At 40.8% G+C, this 25,380-nt stretch overlaps 1 protein-coding gene across 1 annotated transcript; it reads left to right on the top strand.

Moving 5' to 3' along the window:
- The first annotated feature begins 2,636 nt into the window (after positions 1–2,636).
- On the top strand, positions 2,637–24,925 carry syt17 (synaptotagmin XVII). Its single transcript, XM_007893731.2, has 8 exons — positions 2,637–2,741; positions 4,228–4,245; positions 4,686–4,834; positions 7,846–7,991; positions 9,275–9,897; positions 11,671–11,791; positions 12,004–12,159; positions 23,571–24,925. Exons 1-8 carry the CDS (start codon positions 2,727–2,729, stop codon positions 23,765–23,767), a joined length of 1,425 nt encoding a protein of 474 aa, XP_007891922.1. The 5' UTR covers positions 2,637–2,726; the 3' UTR covers positions 23,768–24,925.
- The last annotated feature ends 455 nt before the right edge of the window (positions 24,926–25,380 follow it).

The raw sequence follows: 25,380 nt of genomic DNA, 5'->3' as shown, positions 1-25,380 counted from the left end.
GACGTCCCAAGGCGCTGCACAGTTGGGTCATGACCCGAGCATTGGGGGGAAATGGTCAGGGTGAGGGGAGGGGAGGGAGGGAGCGAGGAGGGGGAAATGGTCAGGGTGAGGGGAGGGAAGGGAGGGAGCGAGGAGGGGGAAGAGAGTCGAGAGGGGAGCTGAAGGCTCGGTCAAAGAGAATATAGGAGTAGTTTGAAAAAAAAACCCTGTGATGTGGGGGATACTGTTAATCAGATCATCCCCCAAATTTGCTGGGAATTTTGTTGTTGTTGTTGTTGGTGTTAACTATTTATTGTGTGACTCCAGATGGAAACTGAGTGGAAGCAATGATCAAATGCAATGCTGGAGCTGGACCCGCAGGTTTGCAATGTGTTAAATGGAATCGCAGAATGAAGCCATTTAAACTGAACCATTTCAGGAGCCGATTCGCAGCGACTGCGATTCCGTTACATTTAGGCATTAATAAATAAAACGTACGGATTTTCTTTTGTTTTAAGCAAATGCTAATCTTTAATGATATCTTGATACGATATGGTATAATCCTGGACTTTATTATTATTATTATTATTGTTATTATTTATTTCCAAGCATTCAGAATAATATTGTATGCATGTTTTAATTAGGTTTTTTTTAATATGTGGGGCATCCTTTATCAAAAAGGATTTATCATAAACTTCCCTTTGGAGTTTTGACTGGTTTTACACCTCACTTTGCTCTAAGAATGGTGTGAACTTAAATCCATACACAAAATCCAATTTTCTGTACGAAATACACAGTCAATCCACTTCACAGTACAGCATATCACGTGAAGCGCTTTGAGACGTCTCAACGACGTGACATAGTGCATTATATCGAATGCAATTGTTATTATTAGTATCATTACTACTGCACTTTCATTTAATGCAGTTTAAATATTCATCGCTACAATTTTCCAGGACTGCATTTTTTTTTCCTGATGACTTTTCTGCTTCTGGATGTTTCCTGTTATGAAAGGAGCAGTTGTCAGAATTCAGCTACAAGTGAGTGTCATTTTTTTTCACACACTGTTCTAAAGAAAATTCGCCTGATTCAGCTTGGATGCTGTCTCCTCCAAGACCTTGACAACTCAGAATCAGTCAGAAAAACTCAAGGGTGAGCAAAGCCTCGTTGCTTATCAATTCGTTAGAAGAGTGATGGAGAGATCAGTTCCCTCTTTTGTCTCTTCTCTTTCTTAAAAAAAATATTTAATCCCATATATATTTTTTTTACGCACACACTCCTGTCATTTCCAGAGCTGGAATGAATGCCTTTGACTGAAAAAATGCTACTCAGCAATGTGTTGGCTTTAAACTAAAGCATCCTAAACCCCCCCCTTAGTGTAGTGCTGGTGGTGTCCAACCTCTTGAACATTAAATACATTCCACACACCACAGGTCAATGTATTCTCCTATTAATTCAGTCCTGGGTTGGTGGCTGCACAGAATTGGTGATATCAACTGGGACTTCAGTTTAGAGGGAGATATAGACTGGGGTTTTAATATAGACCAGAGAGCAGTGAAAGCAGGAGGAGGGTGAGGGGGGGGGGGGGGCAATGTTAATGTTATTCTCACTAAGAAAACTGGTGGGAAGTGGGGGGGTAGAGAGAGGTTGTGATAGATAGACACACACACACACACACACAGACAAATTATGTCTATCTAACCAGAAGTGGCACAGAGAGCCATTTGGATGGACTTGGGTTCATCTGGAGTTTGGGAAAGGGAGTGGATGGGGAACTCACAGGAGGGCAGTCAGTCTGAGAGGAGAGAGGGAAAGAGATAGAGAAGGGAGAGGTAGAGGAGAAGGGGAGAGAAGAGAGAGAGAAAGAGAAGTGAGAGGAGAGGAATAAAGGAGTGAGTGGGAGAGGAGGGGGGGGGGCAGAGAGGGAGAGGGATAGGAAAGGGAGAGGAGAGGGAACAGAGAGGGAGAGGGGGAGAGGAGAGGGGACAGAGGGGAGAGGAGAGGGGGAGAGGAGAGGGGACAGAGAGGAGAGGAGAGGGGGAGAGGAGAGGGGACAGAGAGGAGAGGAGAGGGGGAGAGGAGAGGGGGAGAGAGGAGAGGAGAGGGGGAGAGGAGAGGAGAGGGGACAGAGGGGAGAGGGGGAGAGGAGAGGGGACAGAGAGGAAAGGAGAGGGGGAGAGGAGAGAGGGAGAGAGGAGAGGAGAGGGGACAGAGAGGAGAGGAAGGGGGAGAGGGAGGAGAGGAGAGAGGGAGAGAGGAGAGGAGAGGGGACAGAGAGGAGAGGAGAGGGGGAGAGAGGAGAGGAGAGGAGGGGACAGAGAGGAGAGGAGAGGGGAGAGAGGAGAGGAGAGGAGAGGGGAGAGAGGAGAGGAGAGGGGGAGGAGGAGAGGAGAGGGGGAGAGAGGAGAGGGGGAGAGAGGAGAGGGGGAGAGAGGAGAGGAGAGGGGGAGAGAGGAGAGGAGAGAGGAGAGGGGGGAGAGGAGAGGAGAGGGGGAGAGAGGAGAGGGGGAGAGGAGAGAAGAGGAGGGAAGAGATGAAATGCGGTTCATCCAAAAGCGAGACGTCGCCTGGACCACATCAGCATCTCTCAGTCACACAGGTCACGTCTCTGTTGTGCACAGTATTCTGGTTGAGAGCCACAGTTGGGGAGAGGGAGAGAGGAGGGAGAGAGGGAGAGGGAGAGAGGAGGGAGAGAGAGTGATGCACAAGGACCAGGTACATATGAAGTAGTGAGACCCTGAGTGGAGATGGCGTATATACAGGTGGGTTTGTAAATATTTCAAGGTAACATTCTCTTCTCTTTTTTTTTTGCAACGCTTTGTCACATACCAGTGTCTGGAATGGACTTGAGATTGATTTGCAAACCCCCCCCCACCCCAGTTTTCTCGTGCAATGCCTCTCCTTTCCCCCTCTCCCCTCTTCTCTCTTCCCCTCTCTTCTCTCCCCCCCCCCCACCCCTCTCTCTTCTACTCTTCCCCTCTCCATTCCTCTCTCCTTTCTTCCTCCCACCTCTCCTTCCCCTCTTCCCCCCCCCCCCCCCCCCCATCCCTCTCCTTTCTTCCACTCCCCTCTCTTCCCCTCCCTTTCCACTATCCTCTCTTCCACTGTTCCTCTCTTCCTCTCTCTCTTCTCTTCCCCTCTCTCCTCCTCTCCTCTCCTTTCCCCCTTTCCCTGAAAGGAGCAAAATATGGAAGTCACCACAATTAACTGAAGCCTCCAGACATCCATGGGTTGATGTAAAAGAGGCAAACTCCCCCCCCACCCCATCTCCATCTCCATCTCCATCTCCCAGCCTCACGTTTTGTTGCAAAACATTGATGGTGTTTGGCTCCTGACAGTGATGCTACATCAATGCAAGTTGTTGTTGTTGTTGTTGTGTAGTGCATTCAGTAAGAGCTGTTTGATAGGGTTTGGCTTTCAGTGCAAACCTGTTTTTTTTTTGTGTTTTTCCCTCTTTCCCTCTTGTTCTGGGGGTGAAAGGAAGCAACAGTTGGTGAAAATGCAACAACCTGAGACTGGCAATGGGTGTGAGGTTGGTTGGGTCTCTGGTCACTTAGTTAGTTATAGGTAGTTGGGTGGTTACAGTGGTTTAACAGATCAGGCGATGGCTCAGCTCTCTGATCCAGTGTTTCCATGGTGACATCCATCACTGGCTGATTGAGAGAGCAACCCAGAGAGAACAATTCCTCTTCCTAACCCTCTCCTGCAACTGTGACCAACAATAACAACAAAAAATCACCCTTAGATATATATATATATATGCTCTGAGACACCGTCCAGCGTGAAGGATGCTATATAAATGCAAGTTGTTGTTATATAAACCCAGATGCCCTAACTAAAAAGTCAATTAACCCTTAATCTTATCCTCACAAGACCTGCACCTGTTCCCCCCCACCCCCCACCCCCCCACACACACCCTCCCCCTTCAAATCTGAGCTGTGGTGGAGGGAGGGTGAAATATACTGAGGTTTATCTTTTTGTTCATATATATTTTGTGTAATATGTTTTGTCAAAAAAACAACATGAGATTCGGTGGCAGCCTCGAATGCTAAATATTGCTGCGCTAACTGTTTCGTCCACAAAATGCACAGTCAGTTCACTTTACAGTGTATTCTGTGAAGCGTTTTGAGACGTCTCGAAGACGTGATAAGACAAGGTATTAATTACAAGGATTATGATTATTATTAAACTAGTTTATTTCTGTCTCCCCTTCCCTCTCTCGCCTTTCACGGGTCTCTAAAAGGACAGTTGGAACCAATAAACCAGGTAAGCTTTCCTTTTATTCATAACATGCGATTTTTCTTTAAAAGAAACCCCCCCCAAAAATTATAATTTCTGAACCCGGAATTTACTTTTGTATGTGTTTGCTTTTTCTGTGTAGTTTTTTTTTGTGTCCCGACACAGATTTAATAGACAGTTTTTTTTTATTATTTCCATTTTTCAAACAGTAATTCCTTTGCGAAAAGAGAGCCAAACTCTTTATTTTCGCCTTATTTTTGCCGTGTTATTCTATTCATCAGGATGTTGCCGTGCTGGCTGTAAGCAGCGATGGTGTAAGAAAGCACATTAAAGCTAACAAGAGAAGCTGAAATCAGCTGCCAGTGTCAGCCTACAATGAGAGCACTGATGATGTATAGCATATACAGTAAGATACCAGGTTGTTGTTAATTTCCCTTTGTTTCCCCATTTCTCCCACGTGAAAACAGGGGTTTCTCTCTCGAATATCAGATTTTCTTCTGTGCAGATGGACTTGCAGGAATTGTTGTGAAAAGTGTTATGACTGCAGTTGCTGTCAGACCAGTGAAGATGAGGTGGAAATCTTAGGACCGTTTCCTGCTCAGACACCACCTTGGCTGTAAGTGCGTTTGTGTGGGTGTGTGTAGGTGTGTGTGTGTGTTTTATTAAAAGAAACACATTCATTTTCTCTTTAACACGGCGTCTCGATCTGATGCGTGTAACAGGTGCTCCAGAGCCTAACTTATTATTCAGTGGTGTCTGCCTTACTGTGTGATTGGCGAGTGTGTGAATGTGGAAATGAGGTAACGGGGCGATTTGTTGCTGTGCTTGTTTTATTCTATTAGTCCCGGTTTGTTTCAGTTAGCAAAGTCCTGCAGATACAGGCTTGTCAGGCTTGTTTCATTCAGTTAGCACAGTCCTGCAGGTAAAGGCATTAAATGCCACGTCACTGCTGTGTGATGTCCGAATGGATGTGATGTTATGTGATACGTGAGGCCCCTGTGAGCAGACAGACCCGTACTTTGACTTGATGCACAGTGGCCGCTATTAACATTACATCTCGATTCATCACCTGTTGCAGCGATGTGGATGAAAAGAATTGCATGTACAATATTACGTTCTGCGTAGGTCTGGCTGTGTGCAGTTCGCGGTGAGAGTCGATGAGAATACCAGCCGGGCAAATTTGCAAACCCACCCACACCGTTTTCCTTGAATACCCTGAGATGCACAGAGGCCGATTGGGGGGGAAAAAAACAGTCCTATTCAAAAATGAATGAGATTAAGCTGAGCTCATTTCTTAGAAGGATATTAAAATTGAATGCACAACAACCCTTGAATGTGATTTACTTGTCGTAGAGAGTTCGAAAATGCCTTGGATGAAAATTGCTAAAAAAAGGGTTTGTGTGTGTGTTTGGAGGAATCATGTTTAGTGTATTTCTGTGTGTTTCTTCATTTGTGTACCGTGCAGTGCGTGTGTGCAAGTTGCTGTTGTTTTTGTTGTATGTATGTGTTTCTAATGTGTTTGATCTTAATATAATGTGGCCACGCATCTTTGCATTGAATAATTTCCTTTTGCTACACTGTGCTGGAAATGCACAACCGTTTTTGAAGCCTGTATTCTGAATGCTTGGGAGCACCACTGAATCACCTGTCGCTCAAACACATTTGCTGATGAGCTCAAAAGAGATTGCTTCAATATCCACGATAGTATCCTAAAGCATGATTTACTTCTAATTTCATTGATTCACCAGCTTCGCTGTACTTGCTATTTAAACCTAGCCCGTCGCATAAATACATGGCGATGTGATACAATTGGGGCAAAGTTTCTCTCTTATTTGTTGTGAAGATTCCCACCCCCACCCCACCCACCACCCCCCCCCCAAAAAAAAAAGTAGGGGTATCAATTGAAATGCTTTCATAAATAGAAGCAAGCGTAACTCAGTCAGCGTAGACGAATAACACAAATAACACATTATATTAAGACTCCAGTTCAATCTGTGATACTTAAGCTTGGGAGGTATCATTTGAAGCATTGTTTCCCTGCGTGATACCGGCGATAATTTGATGCAGTTTATGACTCATTATGTGCAGATCTTGCTGCTGTGTGTGCCTGCAGGAGCAATCACCGAAAACACTGTGAGCTCTTGAAAATCCTATCTGAAAGTTTTTCTCAACGATGATACCATCATTACCGTTAAAATAACATCCAATCTGGAGCACATTTTTGATGGGACCGTGCAATCTGCAGTACAGTGTCAGAAGTGTGCACTCTGTGACACTGTTACGACCCCACACGACATACGTAATAGTAATGGAAGAGGTCCCTTTAGCACACAGCGAGCAATTAGGCCTGGTTTTAAAGGGAGTTGTGCCGTGCTCTGAGAAATCCTTGCCAAACAGAAGCTATGTGGGACTAATTCAGCCACAGTCAAGCTCCGTAGTGCCCCGTTATTTGAGTTGTAACATCAGCTTTGAACAATTTCAAGGACGCCATGGGTCACAGCTGTGCACTATGCCCTCGAGCTGACCGTGTGCACTTTGGCTTGCAAGCCAATACATCTCTCGTTAGAAGCGCCGGTCATTGATATGAATTATTTTCACCAAGAGATGCAAATAAATCCCATTTAAGGAGGTAGCAAGATTTAGTCGCTGTCTGTTACCGTAGCGAATCTAGAAGTTTTCTTTCAAAACAATGGACCCACAAACAGGAATTTCTGTTCTCCACGCCAGCATCACTCACACATGATGTTTAAGTGTGCCCAGTCCAGGTGTGTGTGTGTGTGTGTGTGTGCGCGCGAAGGAAAGATATAAGCTGCTCCAGGCCTGACACGTGCTTGAAAAATTATTCCATTAGAACATAAGAACATAAGAATTAGGAGCAGGAGTAGGCCATTCGGCCCCTCGAGCCCTGCCCCGTCATTCGATAAGATCACGGCTGATCTTCTGACCTAACTATAATTACCTGCCCTATCCCCATATCTACTAATCCCTCTATTTTTTAAAAAATCTATCAGTCTCAGCCTTGAAGAGCATCTACAGCCTTCTGAGGTAGTGAATTCCATAAATTCACTACCCTCAAGGCTGACCCTTAATTTTCAGACTGTGACCCCTGGTTATAGATTCTCCTACCGGGGAAACAGACCCTCAGTGTCTACTTTATCAGCCCTTTAAGAATCTTATATGTTTCAATAAGATCTCTGCTGATACTTCTGTACTCTAGAGAATATAGCCCTAGTTTATTCAGCCTATCCTCATAGGTCAGTCTCCTCAACCCAGGAAATAACGTAGTGAATCTACGCTGCACCCCCTCTAGGGCAAGTATGTCCTTTTTTAAATAAGGAGATCAAAACTGCACACAATACTCTAGGTGCGGTCTCACCAAGGCCCTATACAGTAGACTTCCTACTCTTAGAGTGGATGCTGTTTGGGGAAGAAGTTCCTTTATGGCACCAAAGGGTCAGAACCCTTGGCAGACAAAGGCAAAGGTAAAATATGAACAGGAACAAGGGTAATTCGTGATATAAGAGAGCTCTTTCAGGCCTTTGTTGTAAAGTAGATTGATCAGACGTCTGTGCGGTAAACACACGTAAAATTGCAGCGATTAATTTCTGTGTTTCTTCTGTGAACCAGGATAAGCGATCGTACCAATGACCAGGAGGCAGATTTAGACAGTGCAAGTAGTGACCCTCCGCAGACTCCTCAAAGCAGCTCTTCTGATAGACGGAGATCCTCAGATACATCACGTTCCACTTACAGCCTGACCAGACGAATTTCGAGTAAGAGCCGAGCACATTTAGCACTTTGGCTTTGCCTCTACGTTAAATGTACATCATAATTTATATAATAATAATCCTTGCATTTGATGTAGCTCTTTATCACTTCATTGAGGCGTCTCAATGCGCTTCAAACAATATTTTATCAAGTGGATTGATTGTGTATTTTGTGGGCTGTTTACCTGCAGTTTATTCCACAGGTGAGTAATATTTCTGACTAATCCAAGAATTAATACCTAAATCCCACAATGGGATCTGTAAGAATCTAGTCGAGGGCACAAAGCCAGAAATGTGAGAGTTCTAGGGAATCTAAAGGATTGTAGGAATTAGATACCATGACATTGTTGCCTTGTTTTAGCAGTTTAAACATACCATTTGCTGAAGGCACTGATTATTCTTGTTTTTGTTGGTTAACTGCGGTATGTCCTGTGAGGATATATGATGAGTCATGCAAAACAGAACCTGATTGTGCGAAGAATAATGAATACGCAGGAGGAATTACATACCTACAACGTTTATACTCCATGTGCGTTTTTTTAAACCAGTAATTTATTATGGTTTTGGTTTGAGTCATATTTTAAAAACCATCCCCCAAGGCTCCGCTCATGAGGTTTGTGCTTCTCACCCAATGATAGCTAGTTTAACTCACTGCAAACTTTGTGCTATCCATTGCTGATCCCAGTCAGTGCAGCAGTTAGGACATTGCGACTAGCCTTGGTGTCAATCAGTCAGTCAATCAATCAGTCAATAGATCAGTCAGTCAGTCAGTCAACCTGTCCATCAATCAATCAATCAATCAATCAATTAATCAATCAATCAATCAATCAATCATCAACCAATCAAACAATCAAACAATCAATCAAGGTATATACTTCTGCTAGCAACTGTAGTCAATGCATGTGAGCAAATAACAGGCTTACCTGTGATTCCGACCCTTCACTCCCCCACCACAGTTGAATCACTAGCCAACAATCATAGCCAAATGCTCACATCGAGGATGGGCAGTTGGGTGAAGTCCCAAAGGGTGATCGGAACCTATGGAACTGTATCCTTTCAGCGAAGAAAACTGGACAGGAGTAAAATTGCCCCTGACTAATAAAGGAAAACTAACAAGGTGCAACAGTTTTCAGAATCTCAAAATGAAAGTACGGATGTGAAGAATTAAAGTTGGAATATTGTGCAGCCGTTTTTTCCGCCTGTTCAGTTGACCATTTGTTCAGTGTAAGTAACACTGTGTGAATTGTTTCATGACTTACTTTTGTTGTTTGAATTCCCCAATCCTGCAGATCTAGAGACGTCCAGACGCCCGAGCTCTCCGCTGATTGACATCAAACCTATTGAGTTTTGGACAATTGGATCGAAGAAGGAAATAGTTCAACCTAAAGTATTCAGGAAACCATATGCTCCCGAGGACTACTTCCGGAAATTTGAACCGAGACTCTACTCTGTTGATTCAAACAGTGACGATGTGGACTCTTTGACCGATGAGGAGATTCTGTCCAGGTATCAGCTTGGCATGCTCCACTTTAGCACTCAATACGACCTCCTGCATAATTATCTGACAGTGCGGGTGATCGAAGCCAGGGATCTGCCTCCTCCTATCTCATACGATGGTTCCAGACAAGATATGGCTCATTCTAATCCATACGTCAAGATGTGCCTCCTACCAGATCAGAAGAACTCAAGGCAAACAGGAGTCAAACGCAAGACTCAGAACCCGGTTTTTGAGGAACGCTACACGTTTGAAGTTCCTTTTTTAGAAACGCAGAGAAGGACTCTCCTTTTAACAGTTGTTGACTTTGATAAATTTTCACGTCATTGTGTTATTGGGAAAGTTGCAATGTCTTTAAACGAAGTTGACCTGGTAAAAGGTGGACATTGGTGGAAGGCACTAGTTCCAAGTTCTCAGGTAATTGTGCGAATTTGTGCATTTGTTTTTATGTCTGATCAATCGTAGAATACTATTTTGTGGCATTGAGTATGAGTTGGAACATAATTGCTGGTTACATCAGTGAAAATACCAGGTTCAATAGCATTAATGATGTGGCATACGTCCTAATTAGGTTAGTGCAAACATTGGTTACATTTGTGTGTGTGTGTGTTGTGTGCCGATTACTAGGTCATGTTTGCTAGTCAGGTTGGTAGAAGTGGTGTGATTTTTAATTACTATTCTTTAATCAATAAGAATACTCAATAATAATCCTTGCATTTAATATGCCTTTTCACTTCAGGAGGACAACTCAAAGCATTTCACAGGGTTTAGTGTAAAGTGTAGAGCATTTTGTTAGCGAATGGGCCAGTTAATTTCCGCACAGCACATGTGGGACACAGCAATATGTCAGATTGTTAGCTGAATCACTATATTAACAATGACCATACAGACCTTAACCAAATAAGGAAAAATAAATCATTAATGGTTGAAAAAACTAGCTTTGTCAAGGGGGATTGATGTCTTTCCATGTTGAGAGGTCTATTTGGTGAGTTCGCCTGGATGTGAATCGAGGAATTGCACTTCCTTTTGTTGCCGACAGTTTATGTGAAATCAGGAAGGACCAAAGTGCAAGAATTGTTTAGAAAAAGATGAACCACTGGTCAGGTGATGTTAATGCTCTTTTCTTGACTTGGGTATTTTTACAATCTGTGAATAATGTATCCTAACAAACACATGCCGAGTTCCGTAAACTTAGTTTGCCCGGGTGTTTCGTCACCCATTATTCTGCCACTGCACTATGGAATTTACTAACATTTTATTCAATTAGTTACTCTTTAATAAAAATTCAGAATGGCTAAGCGCAGACTGATCAGTCAATTTTGCCAATGATGTTTGATATATGTGAGTGTTGTTGCTCTTCGTATAAATCAAAGTAAGTTGGTATGTGAAGCACTTTGAGACATTCTGACATGACAAGCTGTTGTGTCCATCAAAGCAAAGAATATGGCGCCAATGTCTTTTGAAAGATGTCTGATCATAATTAACATTTCAGTGAAGTGTTGTGATGCAATTTGACAATATATTTTGAAACACACACCAGATGCAGTGAAATTTCAGCTCCTAAAGAACCTTTAGCCAGTCAGTCAGACAATGCTATTGATTATAAGTCAGTCCTAGGCTCTGCGACTTCTTCTGAGATTTCGAAAAGAAAGCATCAAATCAGGCGAGCGGTTCTGTGACAAGTTGGAATTGGGTCTTGCTTACGGATCAATTTTGTTTGCAGTGATTTGCAGTAGTCTCAGAGAAGACCTCATAGACCTTATATAAGGTGTTTACCCAATGTCCTGGTCCAACTATCCCCCAGGTAGTTCACTTCATGGTTGTTTGTGGGGCATTAATTACTGTATGCAAAAAAATAATAAATTGGTCACTTCAATCCATGATACACTGCTGTGTGCAATTGGCTGCCATGTTTCTCCCACAAAATATACAGTCAATTCACTTGACAGTATGTTCTGTGCAGTGCTTTGTGATGTTACAAAGTCGTGATAAGGTGCTACAACAAATGTGAGGATTATTATTATTATTATGCTTGAGTGTGAATATATAACTGTCCACGTGGAAGATATCAATGCAATTGTTTATATCCAGCCTGTGAAGACAAGGTATCCCTCATGAGGATGTATGAGGATATTTGCTGATAATATCCACCAGTGTTTGATATTCTGTTTGTATTTATTTTCCCCATAGAATGAAGTGGAACTAGGGGAGCTACTGATCTCTCTTAATTATTTGCCAAGTGCAGGAAGGCTAAATGTGGATATCATTAGGGCAAAACAGCTTCTACAGACAGATATGAGCCAAGGATCAGGTAAGTGGGAAGCTTTGTCAATCGAAATGCCGTTAATGCCAACTGTATTACACAATAAACTGGTAAGGATTTGTGTGTTTTAAGACTATTCTAAACTAATAATTTAATACACATAATAAAACAAAATTGGCAGTGAAAGCTATTTATATGATTCATGTAAGATATTCTAGGCTATAATGAGGTTAATCTTCTTTTATGTTTATACTCTTTAGATCCATTTGTGAAAGTTCAGCTGGTGCACGGATTAAAATTGGTGAAAACCAAAAAGACATCTTGCATGAAGGGAACCATAGACCCGTTCTACAATGAATCCTTTAGTTTCAAAGTTCCATCTGAAGAGTTGGAAGATATCAGCTTAGTTTACACAGGTAAGACTGCACAGTGTCATTTCTGATTTTCAAATAATAATTGCTCAAATGAAAATTATATATCCATCCATTTTCTCAATTGGTTATGAATCCTATCTGTCCCTCAAAGCCGTTTCGCCCCCACAAAGAGCTCTTTTAATTGGTATTTATTATTGTTGTTGAAGGAATTCAATTTTGCTAAAATATCTGTTGCAATAGAAGTGAACGTAAAATCTAATAAAAATTATGATCCTGTTTATTAAATACTTGGATTTTTATTACCTTTGCACCTGAATGCATTAGTGTTCTTGTGTTTAGATGAATGACATTAATGTGTTTCATTTAAAATGAATAGTAATAATCTTTGCATTTGATACAGCGCCTTTCACGTCAGAAGAATGTTCTCAAATGCAAAATAAAATTACAACAGATTAGTTAATATTTTGCAAATTTACTTATTAACAAACTTTGACCAACAAAAACATCTGCGACTCAACAGTGCCAATCCCGCCTGCAAACGCTAGTATTTCCTTTGATAAAATTACTATAATTAAATTCTGTTTGATTTTCTCTCCACCTTTGCAGCATCCTAGTGATTAGTAGCACTCTGACTGATTATGTCGGTCACTGATGCTAACAGCAAGAGGAAATTCTGTGCACATCAGAGCAGCTTTAAAAAATAATAGGGCCAAGTTTTCATTTGCTGTGCGCTAGGAGTAACTGTTGGTTCAAGCCATTCAATTTCTGAATAGTAGGTTCCTTAGAGAAACCCTGTGATATTCACAAGATGCTCAATCAGAGATTTGCCGCAAGTTTCACTGCTTAATTCCTTGAGAAACAGAAAACGATACAAGTTGACGCCAAAATAAATGAACGACCCACTTGGTGCTTGACTGCTGGTAGCACATTAGGCCATCAAACAACAAATTGGAAGAAATTATGGAAATCCAGCACTTGAACACCACTTCAAAGAGGCCAATCTTTGTTAACGAGTCTGGTTCACGGATGGTAAAGTGCGGAAGATAACATTCAAATCGAGAAGTCACATTTCACAGTATGTTTCAGTCCAAGAAGTTATCATATATTTGCAGTCCCCACCTTCCCCAAATGAAATATAACTCGTCGTGTGGATTGAAATGGCTGCCTGGACTAAAATAGCGCAAGATATTTTTGATATGAAAAAAGCGTTCCATCTTATCAGGGGAGTTTGAGTTTTGAGTGACCTTCAAGGTCTATTGCCATCAAAGATTGACCTGTAGTAAAGATCTGGAAAGGAAGGTCAAGGTTAGAGATGTGCCACTCGCAGAAGAACTGAAGCTCCCTGACTGGCAAACAGGAGGAAGCCCATGCAGTGACTCCTTACATTATGGTAAGCTTTTAAATCTTCTATGCTACACTGAGTCATTCGCTGTATATATGTAGTTCATTCACATGTATGCAGCCAATGAACACGGATCCTGGTATCACTCTCCATAGCATAATCAAAATACATTTACCATACTCTTGCCTACATGAAATCCGCACATGTTTTAAATGCAATGACTTATTTGAATATCCTATGTAGTAATCTGCAATAAATATCCTCCTCAGATGACTCCCAACTGAAAACCACATATCGATAGCTGCACCGATGATTATTCACACCCAAATTCACGGCTGACTTTTTCCGACTCCAATGATTCATTGCTGTGCCTGATGGATTGTTGAGTCTGAGCAAGAGAAGAGAAGACAAAATAGCCCTGTACTCTCCCAGCAATGAAGATCAAGCATCTGAGAACACAGCTGGGGGAGAGAAAAGAGGACAGTGTTAGCGACAATCCTCGATCCCAAAAAAAAACACCTTAAAGATGGTTGAAAACATTTGAAAAGATACCCAGACAGACGTTGAAGAAAGCACATCAGACAGAGAAATCGAGAGTTGTCGGTCCCTTCAGTTTCCCAGCACTGGCAGCACTTTGCTTTGTCACCAAAAATGTGCTGAATGTTGTCATACCAGAGACGCATTTGTGCGTTAAAACGTGCGAGTTGGCTGAGCACAGTTAGCCACGCAGCTTGTTCCCATCATCAGCCTGCTGTCTACAATGATGTGTGACCAGCCATCTTCCTCCGTTCAGCTCAAAGTCATTGCAAGTCACAGCTCCTTGAAATCCCCTGATGCGCTGGATTGGAGAGATTGGTGGAATAGCCTCAAGTGCTAACTGTGCCACTTAATTCCGAATCAAACCCCATGGAGGAGGATCCTTCGCAATGTCATGCTCCACGTCGTGATGAAGAAAGAACTCGTGTTTCGATAGTGCCTTATCATGTCTCTCAGCACTCCTGAGCGAAGTGACTGTGCTTTTGTAGGCAGCTGCTGGAATATTATATCAATCTGAATTAGTGATGACCATTAACATCTGTCCGCTGTGTAAACAAAGCAATAATATTTAATTTCCGAATAATCCAATAAACCACGATGGCATCCATCACCGGAATCAATCACGGCTTTGTGTTCTGTGTCCTGCACTTCCAGGATTTCTGATACTTGACATTTCACCTCTTTTAAGTTAGTTCAAACTCCCTGACATCTTTGGTGCTGTAATTTCCTTCACGCCAGTTCTGTTACTGATGTTCCATTGTCTTTCCATCACCTGGAATCAGATTCTCACAGTGCTGGGAAAAAAAAAGCAAAGAATGATAATAATAATCCGCACATTTGATGTAGCGCTTTATCACGAATTCGAGACGTCTCAAAGCGCTTCACAGAATATACTGCAAAATACATTGACTGTAAATTCTGTGGGAGAATGCTCAAAAGACTATAAACGCTACCTCCCCATCAAAATCCCAAAACAATAATTATGATCAACTTCAAAGATCTTTCTTCAGGCTATTTCTATCAATTTAAAAAAAAAACCTACTATAGCAATATCAATGGCAAGCTATGTGATGTTAGCTGGTTAGCCTGCAGCAGGACCCCAACTCGCACTCTGGGGTCTTGCCAACCTGCGCCTAATACTTTCCGGAATTAAGTAAGCAAAATGCATCCCTCCAGGCTGCTTCCTTATGCAATACTGTGCCACTGTGTTAGTTTAGATTGTCTTCATGGGACAGAAGTCAATGTTTAAAGTTCTCTTGCTCTCACTGTATACACTGAACAACTGCCTTGCTTCCTGACCAGTCCAATTCTCTTCCTAACCACATTAGTCTATGCTCACTATGAACCTCTTGAGCAGTTCTTCAGATTTTTCTGTTTTTTTACACGTTGCACGATGGAACGGTTAGCAGTTTCCTGGCAGTTTTCTAAGACCACACTTGACATCCCTCTCCAGGTGTGCAATGCTGCTCTGCTTGACTTTTAATTAAAGCTGCATTAAGAAAGAACTTGCGTCTTTCCACCTCATATAATGTCAAAATGTCTCAGAAAGCTTCGTGTTAACTATTGTCTCGTGTCGTGACTGCGTTTTGCAGCAAACATAACAGTCGATTTGTACACAGCCAAGAGGTGAATGATTAATTAATATGGAGGATTAATGTCCATATTAACACCAGGAGAAACCCCTCTCGCTTTTCAAATGCGATTTTTAATGGCTATGGCCCTGTCTAAAATAAAATGTTACAACCGACAAAAAAAACACAGCCAACCCCCCGCTCCATACTAAATTATCATCCTAGGTTATAAAATAACATCCCAATATCAGGCATGAATCCACAACCTTCTGCCCCAGAGGCTAGAGTGCTACCCATTGAGCGCTATGTTGCTGACATCTGCATTACATTATCATGAGATATTTGGCCTACATCATTTCTAGTCTTGAAAAGTTTGCAGTGATATATAAATTGTGTGAAGGAGTAAACCAGTCAAATTTGGATATTGATCGCATCTCTACACAATGCTGCAAATAGAAAGGGTCTTGTGTTGAGTTTTAAATCCAGGAGCAAAGTTTAAGCTATTGGAATCACTGCCAGAGACTTGTGGATTCTTTGTTTGTATTCATGTCGCATGATGTTCTGTTGATTCTCTCCGACTGATTTATGCTGAACCCAAGATTTTGTTTTTCACTGATTGCAATTTGTATGAATTTGTTTGCAGTGGGCACGTGTTTCATTAGGGGAAAAGTCTTTTGTCTACATCAAATGTTTTTTTTCATCAAGTAATGTAAAGCCAATTAGAAAAGAGGGTTTAGTTCATACAGCTGGGATTTTCCAAGTGGAAAAAAAAAGTATTGCGTTTTGTGAAAAGATTTAAAAATAATTATGATCCTTGCTTTTGATGTAGCACCTTTAACAACAGGAGGATGTCTCAAAGCGCTTCACGGGATTTGCTGCGAAATATACTGAATTTTGTACGTGAAAAAAAAGTAAGTCCTTGCGATGGGCAAATTACACGGATCAAGATTTCTATAAACTGCTTAGCTCACATAGTCTAGGCTGACAGTCTAATCAGTTTGTCAGTATCATAATTTGTACTAACCTCACTGTACATAAAGGGTTTGCCAGGCAGTGGAGGCAATGTGTTCGAAGGATCAGTTCTGTGGAAAGATCAGATAAATTGGGGCTCTTCAGTTTTGAAATGAAATGTCTCAGAGAAGACATGATAGACCTTATCTAAGGTGTTTACCCGATGTCCTGGTCCAACTATCCCCCAGGTAGTTAATTCACTTTATGGCTGTTTGTGGGGCATTAATTACTCTAAGCAAATTGGCTGCCTCATTCACCTAAAAAAATAATAAATTGGTCACTTCAATCCACGAGTGTTTGTGGGACACTGCTGTGTGCAATTGGCTGCCGCTGTGAAGCACTTTGAGACGTCTGGAAGATGTGAAAAGTGCTATATCAAATGCAAGGATTAATAAAAATACATAGTACGCTTTATAGAAAAACTCTCTGAAGCTCTTTTGAGGCACTTTGATTTGAGAAGACGTAATATTAGAAGCAAGGAATATTTTACTATATAGCATTAAGAAAGTAAACCCAGAACAATACTGTCAGATGTACCAATTTTGTGAGGTTTTGAAAACCAGGAATGGTGTACTGGCAAATCACTTAGGACAAGCGGGTTAGCTTTTAACCTACTTCAAAAAATCTCTGTAATTACCTAGCAGAAATCCATATCTGCAATGATAAAGGTGAAAAAGCAACGTATCACTAAAGTTTAAAAAAAAAATCCCCCTGAAGCCCAAAATCTTTCACAACGCTTGGGAGAATTATTTATTAATGGCTGGTGGAATTGTTGCCAGCAGCACGGTTTCTTTTAGTGGGCGTTAGGTGATGGAGAGGACAATTGCATGGCTACTGACGACTCAGCTGTGACTGTGAGCCACTGTAACCTGTCACACTAGAATTTATTAAAACACTGTATTTACTGTGACACTAGGTTTTCTATCCGAAACACTCCTGCTGAACCGTAGCACACACCAAACATTTTGTACGTCAAGCATTGTTAGCATCGCCGTGTCCAATGAGGACGTTTTAATATGTAGAGTCAAGCGTTTTCTGAATGGAGCACTGAAAGGCAAACAGTTGCTAGTGTGGGGAAGCAGAGTGAACTGAATGAAATCAATACAAGTTTATGTTTGCAGAGCATTCCACTGAACCCATAGGGTGTCATTAAAACCCGTCCTATTAAATTGGTAAATGGCTGTTAACCTTTCTCCAAGAGTTCAGGACCCCAAACGTTGAGGGTCAGCTGCCAATCTTTCCAATCTCTACGGTCATACTGTACAGCAGTGGAGCTCACATAGCCCAGGGCGGGTGACATTCCAATGCCAGGGGAGGGCTGCATTGATGAAGGTGCCGTCCTCCAAATGCAAGGATTATTATTATTTTCTGGATATAGTTGCTCGGATCAAATTCCTTTATTTTCTGAAATGATTCCAAATGAGACTTCTTTGAGAGCACTGAACTCAACTGTAATGTCCTCATACAATATGGATATAATATCCTCACTTTCTAACCCTAAACTAGAGGCTTTGTGATAGCTTTCAGTAAGATTATCTGTATGGGTGATTCGCAAAGTCCTTTGATTCTTCCAACATAAAAAATACGATCAGTTACAGAAGTGACAGTTTTACTGTAGGAAGAAGCTACTGTGAATGGTATTGTCGAAGCTTGTCAACAGATGCAATACAAATTCTCGTAAAGACTTTCTGGAAATTGTGACTTGAATCATATCATTTCCGTTTCTAGCTGCTGCTCCCTGCTCCACCACCCCCGCACAAACGACAACATATTCTATGTTTATGGTATCAGAAAAAGCAATGTCATTAAATCACATCCATCACATTACTCCTCTGTAAAGGGCTCTATTCTAACTGCTCGTTGTGCAACAACTCAGGTGGCAGAATATTTACGGCTGAAAACTGAATACCTTACATCAAGAGAATAAGTACAATGCATTATATTATCTCATTACATCATTATTGCATTTAATGAAAGGATGGAGTCAAATGCTAACAAACCTTAAAACCTAAGTCTTACGAAAGTAGCCAATGGTATTGAGATATCGTTGGTTCTGGTTTGTTTACAATGCTGCACAATTCATTCTTAAAGATGGTAAATGAGAGAGATTATGTTTAAAGAGCCATGAACCATAAATAAACAAACCCCCCGTTGAGTTCAACAGATTTATTAGCGAGAGCTAATGAACCTTGTTAATTGATTCACTGTTTGCTTCCTTGCTAATTCTTTAAGCAATTTTATGTATCATGGTACAAAAAAAATGTATGTTAGGCAATAGAAACTACTAAAAAGCAGCATTCTCAGTACGTCAACAGTAACTCACATGATCTTCATTTGATGTGTTATTAGGACTTACTGAGAGAAAGACAGTTTTGGGGGCAATTTCTTCCTAATTTTGTATTAAAATACACAAATTATTAACCATTCAGATGTCAATAAGGAGAGGAAAAGGTGTCAGGAATATCAATATAGTAAGATTATAAGAAAAATTGATGGATTAGAAATGATTTTTTTTGCTTTATTATAATCAGTGTATCTTCTGGGGATTGAAATGTAGATGGCCTCATTATTTTGAGCAAAATTAATTTTAATAAAATCATAAACGTAATACTTACATTTGATATGAACCTTATTAATAGATTTGCTGTTTGTGCCCTTGCTAATTCTTTCAGCAATTTCATGTACCATGGTTAAAAAAAAGCCCCTTTCTTGTTGGGCAGACACGGGATATACTGTAATGTGTAGTGATTGTGTGCATTTTATAGACAAATGTGGCAGACAATGTATTCAGAGCAATGTCCCGCTAACAGCCATGAAGTGAATGGCCAGTTTTATCTGGGGGGACATGGGAGAAACTATGTCCAAGACGACTAAACACTAAACCTATTGCAGTATTGAAAAGCTGTGCTCAACATGGTGAAGCTACACAGTGCCACTTACATCCTTTGTTGCCTTCTGCAAAGATCTGATACCTGAATACTGTAATTTGAGCAGAAAATAATGGCATCGTACGATAGGCTATCCTTCCATCCTTCTTGTCTATTCATATCAAACATGATCACGCATTCTCCGCACGAGGATAAGCAATGTAACATTATCCTTGCTATTACATATTCTGATGCTGCAGACTCCAATCTAGTTCTGTACTGCGGCAAGGAAGCTATTTAAATAGCAATTTGGGATTATTAATGGTTACAATGGATATGATTTGTAAATTTTATTCTATGCATTATCTAAGTGGCAAGCATCTATTTAATTATGCTTGACATTTTACATCTTCCAAATCTCAGCACAAATAGAGAAATTGGATAGTAAAACACTGCTCATTGATTTTTTTTTTTGCTTTCCGAGGTCTGTAATGAAATTATGACCACAGCTTCCGAGAACTAACTGCATTACAAAGATTAAATTAACCTAAACTGAAATGAAATAGATATGTACGGTATCCTGATCATACCTAGGTTCGCCTACAATCTTTTTAAAATTCCTACAATGCAAAGGCTTTCAAAGCAGAGCTGGAAAAAAAGCCTTTGGTTCTTGTGCAAACTCTTGTTCATCTCCTTTTGGTTCAGATGCCAGCACATCACTCCAACTTTATATAATAATAATAATCCTTCCATTTGATATAGCGCCTTATCACGTCATTGAGACATCTCAAAGCGCTTCACGGAATACACTGTAAAGTGAATTGACTGTATATTTTGTGGGCAAAATGCGGCAGCAAATTCCTCACGCAATTATATTAATTATATATGTATATATAGAATGAATATATACAATATATTAACTTGATAGCATGTTATATACAATATATTAACTTGTTAACATGTTTAAGAATATTACTACATACTATATTTTTAAACTGGTACATTTGAGGCAAAGTTGAACTTAAAAAAAATCAAGTTAAGTCTAATGTTTAGCTGTATTGTGAATAAAAGTATTCCTTTAATACAATCAGAAACGTAATCCTTACATTTTATAGAATGCCTTTCTCGTCGGGCAGACACGAGATAAAGTGCAATGTGTAGTGACTGTGCATTTTGCAGGCAAATGTAACAGTGTGTATATATGTCGCAGGACATTTCAATAAGAAATCAGTTTGATTTGGTCTTTCCCTTGATCTGATCCTAAACGAACGAAGCCTGTTCTGAACTGCTGAATAAGCCGTGTTTAGGTCAACAGTACAGGCAAACATTTGGCTTAGCTTCACCTTTATCATCGGTTCATTCAATGGCACAAATCCATATTTAATAACACACCATCTGGATGCCAGAAACGTGCACTGTTTTCTCGTTTTGCTCATACATCTTCCTGCATTAATGTCAATCATTCTCTCGCCCAGAAGCTGGGCTGGAGGTTTGTCCCCAATCTTTTTCCACTGCCACTCTTTAACCAGCTGCTAGCACTAATACAACAGCAATAACAATCACTCAAACATCAGGACAGCTTTATTACTGTAATATGAGCCGTAACACATTACAATAAACACAAATGTCCAAATTAAAGTCAAAAAAATCTTTCTGAGTTCTCCCGTCCTAATGTTTGTCTGCTCTTTTCCTGCTATCCGGTGGGTCAATTATAATAATAATAAAATATAATAATCTTGACATTTGGTACAGCACCTTATCGAATTGTTGAGACGTCGCAAAGTTTACTGTAAAGTGTAGTGACTGTGTATTTTGTGGGTGAATATTATTTTTATGATATCTCAATTCCACCAAACGCTTGAGAGGTTCAGTATTTTCTTCAGCGACAATGGCAAAGGAAACCTCAGTATCCTAAGGCCCCACTAAAGCTAAATGAATGAATCGTCCAGAAGCTATTCTCTTGAACGATTTGCTTTGAAAGTGCCCGTATTTCATTTTGACTCTGTCGCTATCGATCCTTGAATAGAGCTTGAACTGAGTTCTGGAGTTGTTGCAGTTTTTATTTAACAGTTGGTTTCTTTTGCAATGTGCCGTCGCTTGGTCTTTCGTTCTTTATTCTCATTTCGGTGCGAAGCTTGCGTTATTTGAGAATACTTCAGCACTTTATCACACCTAATAATAATCCCTCCAAAACAAAAAAAAACAATAATAAATTGGTCATTTTCAATCTACGACTGTTTGTGGGACATTGCTGTGCGCAATTGGCTGCCGCGTTCGCCCACAAATGTACAGTCAGTTCACTTTACAGTGTGTTCTGTGAAGCGCTTTGGGACGTCCTCCCGACATGAAAAGCGCTATATCAAATGCAAGGATTATTATTATTATTATAAGGTCCCGCATTTCAAAATGAGACCTGTTGAGGGCAGCAGAGGTTTTAATTGTTGGTGTTGCTATCCCACCAACTGTAAGGGTCACATTTCAACCTTAGAACCATTCACCAAGCAATGTCCCAATTTATTGTCCCCAATTTGGGTGCGTGTTTCCTTCATTGCAATTGTCCGAATTAATTTCCCTTAATAGTTCTTAACGTTTCCTCATTCTGTGGATTAAGCCTAGATTTCTGATGTCCATTCCCATACCTAAGCGGAAGGTCAACATTGGAATACAGTTATAATTATTTCATTTGATATTGCGCCTTATCATGTCACTGAGACATCTCAAAGCGCTTCACAGGATATTTCTATCACAGAACATATGTTTAAAAAAATATATCAATGTGGATTTATTCCGGAGAGATGCTTGGGTGGTTTGGGATTAAACCTAAAAATTATTCTGTAACAAATCCATGAATTATTCCCCTTTTATTTTTCCTTCTCCTGCCTTTCAATGTATTTTATAATTTAACTCTCTCCCCAATCATTTCTCCAGCCAACAGAGGGGGACAGACTACTTCATCCCAAGTTTCTGTTTATATCTCACTCCTGAATCAGTCACTGGGAAGTTGAGCATTGAGGCCCGAGATATAGTTAGGCGTGCTCTCTTAGAAATGTGTGTTCAATGCCAGTAACTTCGGCAAATGGAGTAGAGAGTCGGGCATCCTTACGTTTAGTGTTTAATAGCTATTCACTTTAAATTAGATGTCGTTTGACTGTACACAGCTTTCGGCAATGTGTTCTAACAGATTGCTGATAAATGTGACTGGTAGGGTCAAGAGTTTGTATTTGGCTGCTAAATTCCTCAGGATTAGCAGCTACCAACCATCTGTATCTCGGAATCCACTGGGGACAATCGGAAAAAAAGCTGCACGATTGGTTGAAACTCAACTTTGGCAGCCTCGTCACTCTTTAACCGACCGAGCAATCTTACCACGTGGCACGGTTTAAGAATTAGTCCGGTTAACTTGGCCTGTCTGAAAGTTATTTTCAGTGAATTTGCAAACACAATGATAACTGTACTAGTGTAGCACCAGGTGAAAATGCTCTAAATCGGAACAGTGGGAACACATGTCCTCAATCCATCGAAGGAATTAGCTCACGTTGCTTGTAAATATTGGCTCACAAGGTGGATTCTATTTCACAATCTGGGTGGTCCTTCATTCCCCTCTTCTCTCCTCCCCCCCGCTCCAGGTCCATTCCTTGCCACTGTAAAGTGCTCCAAGATATTGCTCTATGTGGAGGCCGCTACATAAATGCAAGTTGTTATTGATGTCCTGTGACCCTCTTCAGTGGGCTTCTTACTTCCTTTTTCCTATCAGAATCCAACTCAGATCTCCGTTGCTGTGCGCAATTGGCTGCCGCGTTTCGCCCACAAAATATACAGTCAATTCGCTTCACAGTATATTCTGTGAAGCGGTTTGAGACGTCTCGAAGACGTGATAAGGCGCTGTGTCAAACGCAAGGATTGTTATTGTTGTTAAATGTTGATCCTCGACATCCTGTGGGACGTCCTCCTGACGTGAAAGGCGCTTTATAAATGGAATCTTGTTGTTGTTGTTGTTGTTGTTTATCAACTGGGACACCACAAAGAGTAAAGAGTTTGTAAAGAGTAAACTGAGATTAATTTACACCTACGAGTTGCTCCGTTGAAATCTACTGTCCTGACGGCTGTGTTTCGGTTTCCTTACAGTTTACGGTCACAACATGAAGAGCAGCAATGATTTTGTCGGCAGGATTGTCATCGGCCAATACTCCACAGGGGCCCCGGAATCCAACCACTGGCGGCGGATGCTTAGCTTACATCGGACCTCGTCGGAGCAATGGCACAGCTTGCGATCCCGCGCCGAGTGCGACCGGGTCTCGCCTGCGTCGCTGGAAGTGACGTGATGGAACCACCTCTGCCAAAGCTGCAAACCAAGCTGTTACAGTCAATAGTCACCAACTGGATGAAGGACAGGGGCAGACTCCGCCTATGTACCTCAACAAAGAAGAAGAAAACAAATATCTTAACGTACAATCATGCATCAAACACTGCCACGGCATCCACAATTTATTCGTATCCTCATTTCCAGAGATAGATGAGCACTGACAAAGTGATTCATGTAGTCGTGTTGGGTAATGTGCCGTCATATGATACAAATGCGAGAAACAACTAGTTTAAGGTACACTTGATTGTCCCTATGTTGTTATAGATTTTTTTAAAAAAAGTCAATGTGAGCTTTTTTTGGTGTCATTGGTGAAATCTGAGTGTTTCGATGGGTCTGGTATTTGTGGAAGTCATCAATATTTGGAGGATTACTGTAATTGTGTGGATATGACTGGAACGTGTCGTCTCTAGTGCTGTATGTCATGCCACAATGCTTATGAATAACAAGACCCCACTGTCGATAGATTATCAATAGAATATTACATTGGTATTTGAACGTATTGTTGCTATAATGAACAATCTGAGATCCGTAGAACTGTTTGATGAATTGTGCAGAATAGCTGTGAGCACATATATCGTTAGTCTCGGAACCTCCTGCTATATTGACATGTTGATGGGATAAGTTACTGATGCGACGTGTTTTACAGAGAGTCTTGGGTCTTTGCGTGATTGGTATGCAGTGTTTGAGTACTTAGGTAAAAGGATGTCCGGCTGTAGCTCTAGTTAATCAGTCAGAAAGTAACAACTATTCCGAATTCCCATCAGTGTTTCAATAAAGCACATTGGTAGATACAGGAAATATTTATTCTGAATAAAGCCAACATATAGATGCCATGCATTCACCTTGTCTTGCATTGACGATGCTGATCAACAAACTCGGTTGTGTCCATTTTAAGCCAAACCGCAAACAATATGGTAGTGGGATCGCCACAGACAGAGACACATGGCTCTGCCTTGGACTTAAAGCTTCCTTCACCTGTATGGATATCACAGATGTAATAGACATGTCTAGTGTAAGTTATATTAAATGTATGTTCTGTACCTGTATGTGATGGGCTGTAACAGAGTGAAGATTAAAAAAGTAAACTTTATATTTTCAAAATATTCTTTCGAAAGCAGTGGAAAGATGTTTCAAACCGTACTTCAGTACTGTATTAAAACTGTTTTGTCTTAGATGAGCAAGACTCTTATTTTAAAGTGAATCCCTAAAACTGTTTTGGCCACTCTTTAAAGAGCAAAATGATTGGTATGAGGGCTGTCTCTCTACTCTGTCCTAATGCTATCTGACTGTGAACGTGTGCAGATGTGTAGATAGATGTAGATGCCTGTTTATGTCTTTTAATAACAGTAACATTTCACCACCAACAATTAAATTTGACGAATTGCTAAATCAAAAAAGGAGAAAATGTCAATCAATTGAATTTGAATTAAAAAAAACTGAATTGAAGAAGCGCCAACATAAAACATTATGATTGTTCACACAGAATTGCAATGGGCCAGGTTTTTATTGATATCAGATATGATAAATCTAGACAAGGAATTTCTAATGTCAAATATAATCATAAGGGATTTC

The sequence above is a fragment of the Callorhinchus milii genome, unplaced genomic scaffold (genome assembly GCF_018977255.1).
Source record: "Callorhinchus milii isolate IMCB2004 unplaced genomic scaffold, IMCB_Cmil_1.0 Scaffold16, whole genome shotgun sequence".
NCBI classification, from domain to species: domain Eukaryota; kingdom Metazoa; phylum Chordata; class Chondrichthyes; order Chimaeriformes; family Callorhinchidae; genus Callorhinchus; species Callorhinchus milii.
Note: the sequence above shows the minus strand (reverse complement) of the source record. Positions and strands in the feature narration are given on the sequence as shown.